Source organism: Orcinus orca, chromosome 16 (assembly GCF_937001465.1).
Source record: "Orcinus orca chromosome 16, mOrcOrc1.1, whole genome shotgun sequence".
In the NCBI taxonomy this organism is placed as follows: domain Eukaryota; kingdom Metazoa; phylum Chordata; class Mammalia; order Artiodactyla; family Delphinidae; genus Orcinus; species Orcinus orca.
Genome location: NC_064574.1, coordinates 24635579 through 24648223, shown reverse-complemented (window position 1 = coordinate 24648223; position 12645 = coordinate 24635579). Strand labels below are relative to the sequence as shown.

The 12645-nt window shown below is 45.3% G+C and overlaps 2 protein-coding genes across 2 annotated transcripts in view; one reads left to right on the top strand and one right to left on the bottom strand.

The window, feature by feature from the left end:
- The window catches only part of EDEM2 (ER degradation enhancing alpha-mannosidase like protein 2), a 48657-nt gene extending 37981 nt beyond the window's left edge, over window positions 1-10676 (bottom strand). Inside the window, exon 1 of the mRNA XM_004272761.4 lies at window positions 10538-10676. The gene's annotated coding sequence lies outside the window, so the exon portion shown is untranslated. The remainder of the gene's footprint in view (window positions 1-10537) is intronic.
- Window positions 8053-12390, top strand: PROCR (protein C receptor). Its single transcript, XM_004272763.4, has 4 exons — window positions 8053-8334; window positions 10527-10778; window positions 11171-11449; window positions 11704-12390. The coding sequence occupies exons 1-4, from the start codon at window positions 8256-8258 to the stop codon at window positions 11820-11822; spliced, it is 729 nt and encodes a 242-aa protein (XP_004272811.1). The 5' UTR covers window positions 8053-8255; the 3' UTR covers window positions 11823-12390.
- Window positions 12391-12645: the final 255 nt, after the last annotated feature.

Genomic DNA, 12645 nt, shown 5'->3' with positions numbered 1-12645 from the left:
GTGGTTAGGACTCCTGCTTTCACTGCCGAGGGCCCAGATTTGATCCCTGGTCGGGGAACTAGAATTCCGCAGGCTGTGTGGTGTGGCAAAAAACAAAAAACAAGACACTATTGAAGAACAAGGTGGGAAGAGTTGATCTGCAAGAAATGAAGATATATTATAAGTCTATACTAATTGAGAGACTGTGACATTGGTGCAGGGAGAGAAGAATAGGCCACTGAAACAAAAGAAACACATTTACTATAAGTCAGAGATGTCACTGCAGATCAGTAAGGAAGGGCAGACTTTCAAGAAGTGGTGCTGGGACAATGGGCTATCCACATAAGGGAAACTAATCTTTTTTTTTTTTAATTTAATTTATTTATTTTTATATAGCAGGTTCTTACTAGTTATCTATTTATACATATTAGTGTATATATGTCAATCCCAATCTCCCAATTCATCCCAACACCACCACCACCCCACTTTCACCCCTTGGTGTCCAAACATTTGTTCTCTACATCTGCGTCTCTATTTCTGCCTTGCAAACTGGTTCGTCTGTACCATTCTTCTAGATTCCACATATATGCGTTAATATACAATATTTGTTTTTCTCTTTCTGACTTACTTCACTCTGTATGACAGTCTCTAGGTCCATCCATGTCTCTACAAATGACCCAATTTCGTTCCTTTTTATGGCTGAGTAATAGTCCATTGTATATATATACCACAACTTCTTTATCCATTCGCCTGTTGATGGACATTTAGGTTGCTTACATGACCTGGCTATTTTAAATAGTGCTGCAATGAACATTGGGGTACATGTGTCTTTTTTGAATAATGGATTTCTCTGGGTATATGCCCAGTAGTGGGATTGCTGGGTCATATGGTAATTCTATTTTTAGTTTTTTGAGGAACCTCCACACTGTTCTCCATAGTGGCTGCATCAATTTACATTCCCACCAACAGTGCAATAGGGTTCCCTTTTCTCCACACCCTCTCCAGCATTTGTTGTTTGTAGATTTTCTGATGATAGCCATATTAACTGGTGTGAGGTGATACCTCATTGTAGTTTTGATTTGCATTTCTCTAATAACTAGTGATATTGAGCAACTTTTCATGTGCTTCTCGACCATCTGTATGTCTTCTCTGGAGAAATGTCTATTTAGGTCTTCTGCCCATTTTTGGATTGGGTTGTTTGTTTAATATTGAGCTGCATGAGCTGTTTATATATTTTGGAGATTAATCCTTTGTCTATTGATTAGTTCACAAATATTTTCTCCCATTCTGAGGGTTGACTTTTCATCTTGTTTATGGGTTCCTTTGCTCTGCAAAAGCTTTGAAGTTTCATTAGGTCCCATTTGTTTACTTTTGGTTTTATTTCAATTACTCTAGGAGGTGGGTCAAAAAAGATCTTGCTGTGATTTATGTCAAAGAGTGTTCTGCCTATGTTTTCTTCTAAGAGTTTTATAGTGTCCGGTCTTACATTTAGGTCTTTAAACCATTTGGAGTTTATTTTTGTGTATGGTGTTAGGGAGTGTTCTAATTTCATTCTTTTACATGTAGCTGTCCAGTTTTCCCAGCACCACTTATTGAAGAGACTTTTCTCCATTGTATATCCTTGCCTCCTTTGTCATAGATTAGTTGACCATAGGTGTATCGGTTTATCTCTGGGCTTTCTATCCTGTTCCATTGATATATATTTCGGTTTTTGTGCCAGTACCATATTGTCTTGATTACTGTAGCTTTGTAGTATAGTCTGAAGTCAGGGAGTCTGATTCCTCCAGCTCCATTTTTTTCCCTCAAGATTGCTTTGGCTTGGGCTTCCCTGGTGGCGCAATGGTTGAGAATCTGCCTGCCAATGCAGGGGACACGGGTTCGATCCCTGGTCTGGGAAGATCCCACATGCTGCAGAGCAACTAAGCCTGTGCACCACAACTATGGAGGCTGCGTGCCGCAGCTACTGAAACCCATGTACCTAGAGCCCCTGCTCTGCTACAAGAGAAGCCACCACAATGAGAAGCCCATGCACCGCAACAAAGAGTAGCCTCCACTCACCGCAACTAGAGAAAGCCCGCACGCAGCAACAAAGACCCAACCCAGCCAAAAATAAATAAATAAAATAAATACATTAAAAAAAAAGGGCTTCCCTGGTGGCGCAGTGGTTGACAGTCCGCCTGCCGATGCAGGGGACACGGGTTCGTGCCCCGGTCCGGGAAGATCCCACATGCCGCGGAGCGGCTGGGCCCGTGAGCCACGGCCGCTGAGTCTGCGCGTCTGGAGCCTGTGCTCCGCAACGGGAGAGGCCACAACAGTGAGAGGCCCGCGTATCGCAAAAAACAAACAAACAAAGATTGCTTTGGCTATTCAGGGTCTTTTGTGTCTCCATACAAATTTTAAGATTTTTTTGTTCTAGCTCTGTAAAAAATGCCATTGGTAATTTGATAGGAATTGCACTGAATCTATAGATTGTTTTGGGGGTATAGTCATTTTCACAATATTGATTCTTCCAATCCAAGAACATGGTATATCTCTCCATTTGTTTGTGTCATCTTTGATTTCTTTCATCAGTGTTTTATAGTTTTCTGAGTATAGGTCTTTTACCTCCTTAGGTAGGTTTATTCCTAGGTATTTTATTCTTTTTGTTGCAGTAGTGAATGGGAGTTTCCTTAATTTCTCTTTCTGATCTTTTGTTGTTAGCGTATAGGAATACAAGAGATTTCTGTGCATTAATTTTGTATCCTGCAACTTTACCAAATTCATTGATTAGCTCTAGTAGTTTTCTGGTGGCATCTTTAGGATTGTCTATGTATTGTATCATGTCATCTGCAAACAGTGACAGTTTTACTTCTTCTTTTACAATTTGTATTCCTTTTATTTCTTTTTCTTCCCTGATTGCCACAGCTAGGACTTCCAAAACTATGTTGAATAATAGTGGTGAGAGTGGACATCTTTGTCTTGTTCCTAATCTTAGAGGAAAGGCTTTCAGTTTTTCACCATTGAGAATGATGTTTGCTGTGGGTTTGCCGTATATGGCCTTTATTATGTTGAGGTAGAAGGAAACTAATCTTGACCTCTATTTCCCACCATACACCTAAAGGTGAAAGACAAAAGTATAAAGCTTTTGAAAATAAATAGGAGAATATCTTCGTGATCCCAGAGTAGGGAAGGATTTCTCAAACAAGGAACAAATAGCATGAACTAACAGAAAAGACGATAAAGTTGACCATCTTAAAATTAGGAATTTCTGTTTATCTAAAGATAAGATAAAGAAAGTGAAAAGATAACATTTGTGTGCTCTGTGTTCAGGAAACCAGAAGGAGCAGGTTTGGCTGAGACTGGAATACTTGGAAAGATAAGGCTGGAAAGATAAACAGGTACCAAGCCAGGAATGCCAGGCTCCCACCACTTGCTAGGCAGGCAGGAGCTGGAATCATCCTACTTTAGGGGCTTCTTTTGGGGTGTGTGAGTGTGTACAGGGGAAAATCTTTTTTTTTTTTAACATCTTTATTGGGGTATAATTGCTTTACGATGGTGTGTTAGTTTCTGCTTTATAACAAAGTGAATCAGTTATACATATACATATGTTCCCACATCGCTTCCCTCTTGCGTCTCCCTCCCTCCCACCCTCCCTATCCCACCCCTCCAGGCTGTCACAAAGCACCAAGCGGATATCCCTGTGCCATGCGGCTGCTTCCCACTAGCTATCTACCCCACGCTGGTCAGTGTATATATGTCCATGACTCTCTCTCGCCCTGTCACATCTCACCCTTCCCCTTCCTACAGGGGGAAATCTTGAGGAAGATTCATATCTATTCCTTTGCCTCTCCTTCAGGAAATCCTACTTAATGTCTGCCCTCCATTCCTCCTGTGGCACAGTCAGTTCTGTTTGCTGCCCCCAAAGCCAAGTTTCTTTCTTCTCTCTCCCACCTATTGAATACGTACTGTGTTCTGGCACTTTGTACGAGTCATCTCATTTACTCTTTCAGGATGGCCTGATAGTTAAGAAAACATATTTGGGATACAAGTCACTTGGATTTGAGATCTGTCTTTACTAGTTGGGTGTCTTCCAGCAGGTCAAGTAACTGTTCTATGCCTCTGTGTCCTCAACTGTAAAACGGGAGTAATGGCTATGTCTTCCTACTTTTCATAGGGCACTAGTGAGAATAAAACACAAGTACTCTGCTGACTTAATACCATGCTTAGCACATTGTAAGCTCTCAATACATGTTATTGTTATTATTTCACATCCTAAGGGGTAGGTGATCTCTGAAGGGACCACACTCCGCTGTTATCTGAGTTGGGCCTGGTTGCTTCAACTGCTTCTCTTCAGTAGCTAACAGGGAGGGAGAGGGCTGGTCCTGTGAAGTCCCGCTGGGCACTCTGCCAGTCCCCAGCTCAGCCTAGCTCCTACAGACCTGGCAGGGCCTCTCCTCACCTACTGGGGCTACACCGGCACTGGCCCCTGCTCAGCTTCCTGTCTCCCTTATCTACCCCCCACATGTGCGCTCTGCAGTGGGAAATGCTACCACTTGCTTCCTTTACTCAACAGGACCTCATTCTTTAGTCCGCAGTCAAATCCCAGCAGCTGGCCCTGTGCCCACTCTGCTCAGTGGTTTTCTGCCCCTCAGCCACCCAGGCCAGATGCAGCAGAGGCTCTGCCTCCAACCCTCACCCCTGGCTTTAGAAAGGGAATGGGGACACCCCTTAAGCTGCCCCCACTTACCAGCTTCCCCAGCCCCAGTACTCTCTTTGTTCTCCCTGTACCCAACCCCATACACCCATCCTCTTTGAGTTCCAATCTCTGCTCTGAACTTCTCAACTCTGTGACCCTGGGCACGTTAATTACACCTTCTGTCCTTTAATTATCCAATCAGTCACATGGAGACAACGAGCCTGGTGCTATCTGCCCCAGAGGAAGCGATAAAGGTGTAGCACTTAGTATAAATTTTTGGCACATTTTATATTATACATAACATAAATATTCAAGCATGTTGGAAGTATGTGTTCAAAAATATACTGATGGAGAGTTATCTCCTCAAATTTTTGAGATACTATGTGGTGGTTAAATTCACAAACTTTGGCATCAGAGAGATGTGGGTTCAGATTTTAGCTTTTGCTCTATGACCTTAGGTAAGTCACTTACCCTCTCAAAGCCTCAGTTTCATTAGTAAAATGATGTTAATGAAACCCACCTGGTAGGGCTGGCATATGAATGTGAGATTATTTGTGTAAAGAGCTTAACACTGTTCCTAGCCACGATAAATGTTACCTATAATAATTGTTGTCTTTGCTATTTAATTTTCAGGACACTGGTGTGTGAGGAGGGTGCTTGGGAAACAGCTGTAGCTGCTGCCACTTCTGTCCATGACAGATCTTAGCTTGGTGGGAAAGATCTCTCTGTAATTAGCTCTGTGCATATTGGTGTGGATCCACTTTAACCCCAGTGACCCAGGCCCTATCTGCTTAGATCAAAGACTCACAGCTCTCAATTGGTTCAATCATATGCTTTATTACCCTCCATCCCAAAGTACCCTTCTAAGCCCCCAAGGGAGAAAAAAGGCAAAGCAAAAATGCACAAACTCACCAGGAATCAGATAAAGCAAAGTAAAACCAAAACAAAGTGCCATTTTACATCCAACCATCTGACGTCAATGGCTAGCAAGGAAGTAGAGCTAGGGAACTCTCACGCACTGCTGGGGTGTAAATTGGCCCAACTTTTTTGTAAATCAGTGTGGCAATATCTAGTAAAATTGAAGGTATGCATATACCCTATGACTCAGCAATGCTACTCCCAGGTTTGCACCTACAAAAACTCTCCCACCCATGCACAAGAAAATGTTTATAAGAACATTCATACCAGCACTGTTTATAACAGCAAAAACCTGGAAAAAAGACTGTAATGTCTAACAACAGGAGAATGGATAAATAAATTGTGGTATAGTCATAAGATGGCATATTACAGAGCAGTGGAAATTAATGGACCTACACAGGGCAACGTGAATGAATCATTAATATGTCAGGTAAAAAAAGCACTTCAATACTATTTCTATAAAGCTCAACTTATGCAAAATACCACTATATATTACTTAAGGATATATGCATATATTGTGCAAGTATACAGAAATGTAAGGATATAAAAAACAGCAAATTCTGATTAGTGGTTACTTTGGTGGTGGGGCACGGGGGAGAGAGATGCAGTTGGGGAGGAGTACAGAGGGGGCTGCAATTATATTGGTAATATTTTATTTCTTATGCCGAGTAGTGGGGCCTTGTATGTTTGTAATAAAATTCAAGCATGAATTAATTCTTCAAATATGAATTATTTCATAATATTTTTTTACAAAAGGCAAGACAATATAATTGGCAGTGATTTAAGTCCTTTTGCTTTCCTGAGTCCCAGTCCAGGAAAACAAGGCCCCCATTCTCCTTCTAACTAGACCACTTTGACGAACTGGAAAAAACTTTGTTATTTCTATGCTGGTTTATAACAACTGAGAGGTAAGTATGGACACTCTTGCATATTTTCAGCTCAGAGACTGGGAGTCTGGTATGTGCCTAGGGTTTGCCCCAATTCTACTACGACATCTACTCTCCCTCCAAGAAACAGTGTATAAAATAAAAAGTTAAAGTCCCCCCTCAGCCCTTTATCTAATCCCATTCCCCAGAGGTAATCTCTACTGACAGTACCCTTCAAGGCATTTTCCCTATGCATATATAAATACATAGATACACAAATAAAGTTTTTTTAAAATATAAGAATGGAATTAAATATGGATTACTTGGACAGAAGTAAAAATTTTAAACTAAAAATAGATGGAATTTTACTATATGTATCGTTTACTATATAAATCGTTCTGCAGTTCCTTTTTTCATTTATCAGTGTCTCATGTCAACACATCAGTTCATAATGTGTCTTCTACCACAATCTGTTACTTAAACTTCTAGTTTTAATCCAACAAGAGATATATGATCACATTCTAGATGCAAAATTTTCAAACAATACAGATAGAGTGATAAAATCCTTCACAAAATAGAGAAAGCCTTTCACAAGATTGTCACCCCTAACGCATACACCAAACACACACACACACACACACACACACACACACACACACACACACACACACACACACTTACTCTCAGGCCCCTCCCTGGAGATGAACTACTGCTATATTTGGTGTACATCTTTCCAGATTCCTTTACTCGCATAAAGAAATAGGTTGTTTAGTTGTTGTGTGCGTGGCTGACACATAAACGGTTCTAAACTGTACATAATATTCTGTAACTTACTCTTGGTGATTTAGGCATATAATCACTATCTCACTGAGTCATCCATTAGCTGACATTTATTATTTATTATGCTATTATTTATGATGTGCACTGTTCCAGGCACAGTAGCAAATAAGATGGACAGCCTCTATCCTCATGGAGCTTACATCCTGATGGGACATTCAGACAATAAACATGTAAATGAATAAGTAAAATCATTTCAGGTAGTGCTAAGTAATATGATGAAAACAGAGTGGGCATTGGGCAGAAAGGGTTTTTTTTTAACAACTGCATAGTATCCCACAGTATAGATTAACATAGTTTGGGAGAGTGACTTTCAAATTTTTCTACTTGCTTCCTAGAGTAAGAAATAAACTTCACACTGCTACCCAATATCCACCATAGAAATATACACACACAGAACCAACACACACACATATACAACTGAACAAATATTTCATGAAATAATGTTTACCCTTATTAAGGGTGATGCACTGAAAACTTTTATACTGTTCTATGTCATTCTTTTATTTTTTTTTTAATTCCTTACATCTCTCTGGGCCTCAGTTTCCCCACCAGGAACATGCTGATCTCAACATCCTAGAATCTGCTCTAAGTTGATGCCCCACCCCCTGACTCAGCGAAGGCAGGACTTCTCTCTGGCCCTTCTCCCCCTTTTCCGCTCCCTGTTCCTCAGAAGTTGCCCAGGGAAAAGGGAAAAGGCAGGTCCCTGCAGGCAGGAGAGTGTGATTCAGGGTGGGGCAGAGGGAGGGAAAGAGAGAGGCCCGCCTCCTAGTAGGAAATGTGACTGGGTAAGAATAACCATTTATAAGCCTGCCGACCTCTTTCTCTTCCCATGCCCTGGCCACCTTCCAGCCTCCTCCGTCCAGTCTCCTCCCCTCCCAGACAGTCCTCACTTCTTTTTCCCCTAGGCTGCAGTCAGCCGGAGCCCCCAGCCTGCCAGAGCCAAGAGCCCAGGTGGGGTCGAGAACCTCAGCTACAGGATGTTGACAACACTGCTGCCCCTGCTGCCACTACTGCTCCTGCCCTGCTGGGCCCTCTGTAGCCAGGAAGCCTCAGATGGTGAGTCGAGGGCACATCTCGTGCCCTGGGATGGTTCTGGAGACTCTCAGCCTGTCTGGGTACACAGGCAAGACCAGAGGAGAGCTTATCCCACAGTGTCTGTGTCTGCAGCCGGCTGGATCTCTCCAGCGGGCAGGCAGGTCCTGGGGACTGGTTCGTGTCCCAAAGCCAAGGTGAGGAAGCATAGTTCAGCCCCTGGGAAGGGGGAGATGCAGGAGGCTGGGGGGAAACAAGACTGGAAAAATGGGAAAGGGGCTTGTAGAAAGGGTGAGAGAATTAGCCATGGGGAGAGAGGAAAGATGGGGCGAAGTCTGGAGAGGGAGGTCTGAGGGTGATGGTGGATGGAGGTGAGTTTAGGGAACATGGGAAGAGACTTAGGGATGAGACAAGAGATGGAAGGAATGAGAGACACTGGGAGAACTGACGGGAGACTTGGGGAAAGACTGGGGCTGAGACCTGTGAGGCAGAAGAGGAGACTAGATAAGGTGGAGGAAGACTGGGGGCAGGCTGGTGAGGGGAAATCCGGGGGAGAGACAAGCTGCGGTTGATGGGAGAACTTGTGAAGGATCAGGCTGCCACAGTGGCTCCATTTAAGCAGGGAAGGGGAGTTACTGCCTTGCACTGTAATTGCACAGGGGCCTCGTCTCCCCTCTCCCACAGCCTCTGTAGCTTCAGTCTCCCCCTCAGAGAGAGAGCAAATAATAACCAGTATTCAATCAGTGCTCACTATGCTTAATACGTGTATTGACTCATTTCACTCCCACAAAATCTTTACAAGGTGGGTGATATTATTATCTCCATTTTACAAAGGAGGAGACTGGTCAAAGCAGTTAAGAACCTTGTCTGGGGGTGACCCACACAGAAATACTCGTTCACATCTGCAGACACAGAGCACAACTTCTCAGATGCAAACGTGGACAAGACACATGTCCCCAAGGAGATTTACATCGCCAGACTCATTCCCCCCTCAGACATTCTCTGGGCACCAACTCCATGCCAGGCCCTTAGTGGGTGTAGGAGGCAGAGATAACCAGACATGATTCCATAGCCTAGAGGAATGGAAGCCTGTGTGTTTGGAGACAGTTATGCAGAATCTGGGATCGCTGAAACTGACCCACTGTGTCTGAGAGGGTAAAGAGAAGCATTAGGAAAACTTCTTCAAGGAGAGGGCAACAGCTGGGTCTTAAAGCATGAACATAAGTTTGCCAGGAGACACAGCAACCCTGGCATGCTATTCACATGTCACCTGAAAGGCAGCATGACGGACTCCAAGTACTTTGAGGTACTATCTAAGCACAGGGAAGAGGCCAAAAAAGGCAGGTGGGGCCCAGTCTCCAGCAGCCTTGAATGTCAGGCTAAAGACTGTGGACTTGATTCTACGGACAGATATCCTATTTGGAGACAGTATAGTTGAGTGGCTAAGAGTGCTGGGCTCAGACTGCCTGCATGCTAACCTTGACTCTGCTATGCCACTTTCACCTGTTTTCCACATGGACTGGGGTTAGTAATAGTAGCGACTACATCAAGTTAATGGAAGGAAAGCACAAATAGGATAATGATGCATGTAAAGTACAGTGCCCAGGTCATAATAAGCACTTAATGGCTATTACTATTGTTGTTGTTGATAGGGGACTGTGTCCCTGGAGGATTTTTAAGCAGAAGGACATAATCTTATTTCTGGGCCAGGTGGAGGGCAGATTAGAAGGGGTGACACTGAAAGATGAGTGGAGGGGGGGATGAGGAAGGAAGTTACTACTCCAGGACAGATGAGAACCACTGAGGCCTGAAGTGGGGCAGTGGCAGAGGAGACAGAGAACAGGAGATGGAATTGGGACTTCACTGTAGGTCAGGATTTGTTAACCAACCGGAAATGGGGGGGTAGGGAGGAAGGGGTGAGAGAGAGAAAGCAGACCAGAGTGGCTCTTCCACTGACCGTCTGGATTATCCTGGGGCAAGTGGCTCCTGCACTTCTAGCCTCAGTTTCCTCATCTGTAAAAACAAAGATAATAACCCCTGTCCTGCCTTCCTGGCAGGGCTCCTGAGAGCGTCAAATGGAAGGAAGGGTGGGAGGGCACTTTATGGTTTAGGAAGGGCCAAGAAGGCCGACCTCTGGGTGGGGAGTTATTATCTCGGGTTACACGCCGACCCCTCCCACGCCGGCCTGGGCCCGACGCGCTGACTCCTGCCCCCAGGCCCGCGGTACCTCCACATGATCCAGGTCTCCTACTTCCGCAACCCCTCTCAAGTGTGGCACCGGGGCAACGCGACGCTCGGGGGGGTCCTGACGCACGTTTTGGAAGGCCCGGGCAACAACGTCTCGATCCAACAGCTGCAGCCCTTGCAGGAGCCCGAGAGCTGGGCTCTCACAAAGAACAGTGTGAATCGCTACCTGCAGGAGTTCCTGGGCCTGGCGCAGGTGGTGCACCACGAGCGGGGCGTGGCCTGTGAGTGACGCACGCAGGGGCGGGGGCTGGCGAGGGTGGGCCCTTGAGGTGGGAGGCGCGGCCTATGGGCGGGACCTAACTGGGGGGAGGGTCTGTGGAAGAACCGGGCGGGGCCAAGTTCTGGGATGGGTGTCCTCGCCGGGCGTGGTCTTTTTGCCTTTGCTGATTGCTGGGTGGGAGATGGAGGCTGGAGAAGAGTGGGTGTCCTAGCTGACGTACTGTACTGTCCGTCAGGCCCTCTTCCTGCTGGCATGACCTCGGGCTAGCCCCTGTTAAGAGGCCCTGTCCCTGATCCACCCTGCACCCTGAAAGCTCACTTCCCCCTGGCGGACATGCCCCGACACCTGACACCCTTCCACATAGCCCCCTGACCCTGAATCCCCCATCTACAGTTCCTCTGACCATTCGCTGCTTCCTGGGATGTGAGCTGCCTCCTGAGGGCTTGAAAGCCCGTGTCTTCTTCGAAGTGGCTGTGAATGGGAGCTCCTTTATGAGTTTTCAACCGAAGACAGCCTCATGGACGGCAGGGCCTCAGGCATCTTCCAGTGTGGTCACCTACGCTCTGGAGCAGCTCAACAAGTACAATCGTACTCGGTACGAACTGAGGGAATTTCTGCAGGACACCTGTGTGCAGTACGTGCAGAAACACATCACCGGGAACAGCTCGAAAGGTATGGTGGGATCGGGGAGGGTCCTGTGTGTTGGGTGGGTTCCAGGCAAATGCGTGGACCTGAAGGATGGATACCTTGAGCAACAGAAGGCCCAAGGCTGGCGGTTTGGGACAGAGTACACACACCTTCCGTAAATTGGTGAACTAGCCCTCCCCGCCCCGCTTCCTTTGGGGAAGGAATCCCTTGGGGTTTGATTCAAACCATGGACTCCTTGGGGGTATGTTCTTCAAGCTAACTCTCCGCGTGTTCTGCAGGAAGCCAAGTAGGCCGCTCCTACACTTCGCTGGTCCTGGGCATCCTGGTGGGCTGTTTCATCATCACTGGAGTGGCTGTAGGCATCTTCTTGTGCACAGGTGGACGGCAGCGGTGTTAATTACTCTCCAGCCCTCTCTGAAAAAGAGCTAGACTGATGGGGCCTGGCAAAGGAAGATCTCAGCTCACTGCAAAACTGTACAGATTCCCCATCTGGGACATTATACTCCAGAAGATTTAGAATGGCAGCTTATTTCTTCTCCGAGACCCGCCCACCAAGAGTTTGAGGGAGGGGAGGGGAGGAGCCTAGGTAGACAGGGTAGTTGGTTTGCTAAGAACCTAAGAACTGGCACCTTTGCTGAACTGGTCTGCGAAGTGAATGCTTATCTATGTTTGTGGAAAACAGATGATGGAGTTGGGGCAACGGAGGTGGTCTGTGGCCCACCCATCTTCCAAAGACAGAATCACCTGAGGCGTTCAAAACACATAACCAAATAAAACAAATCATCCACAACCCAAACAACCAACATTCAGTGCTTCCGGGTATGTTAGACTTGGGAAGGGACACTGGTATTATACAATAGAGGTAGAAATAACCAGAGAAATGATGGAAGTGTGCAATCGAAGTAATATGGGAGCAAGGAATTATTAATCAATTAATAACATTAATAAAATTCCTTACTTGTGTATACAGCATTATTATTTCCTCTACTTTGCAAAACTTTGGGGAAAGTAGCCTATACCCTTTGCTTCTACTTCCTCACCACCCATTCTCTCTTCAACCCACTGCAATCTGACTTCTCTGTAAACTGGTCTAAGATAATCAATGACCTCTAATTGTGAAACCTTCATCTTCCATGATATCTGCAACATTTCACTTTGTGGACTAGGGCTCTCTTTTTACCCCAACTTCTGAGATAGCATACTTCTCATCTTTAAAAAGT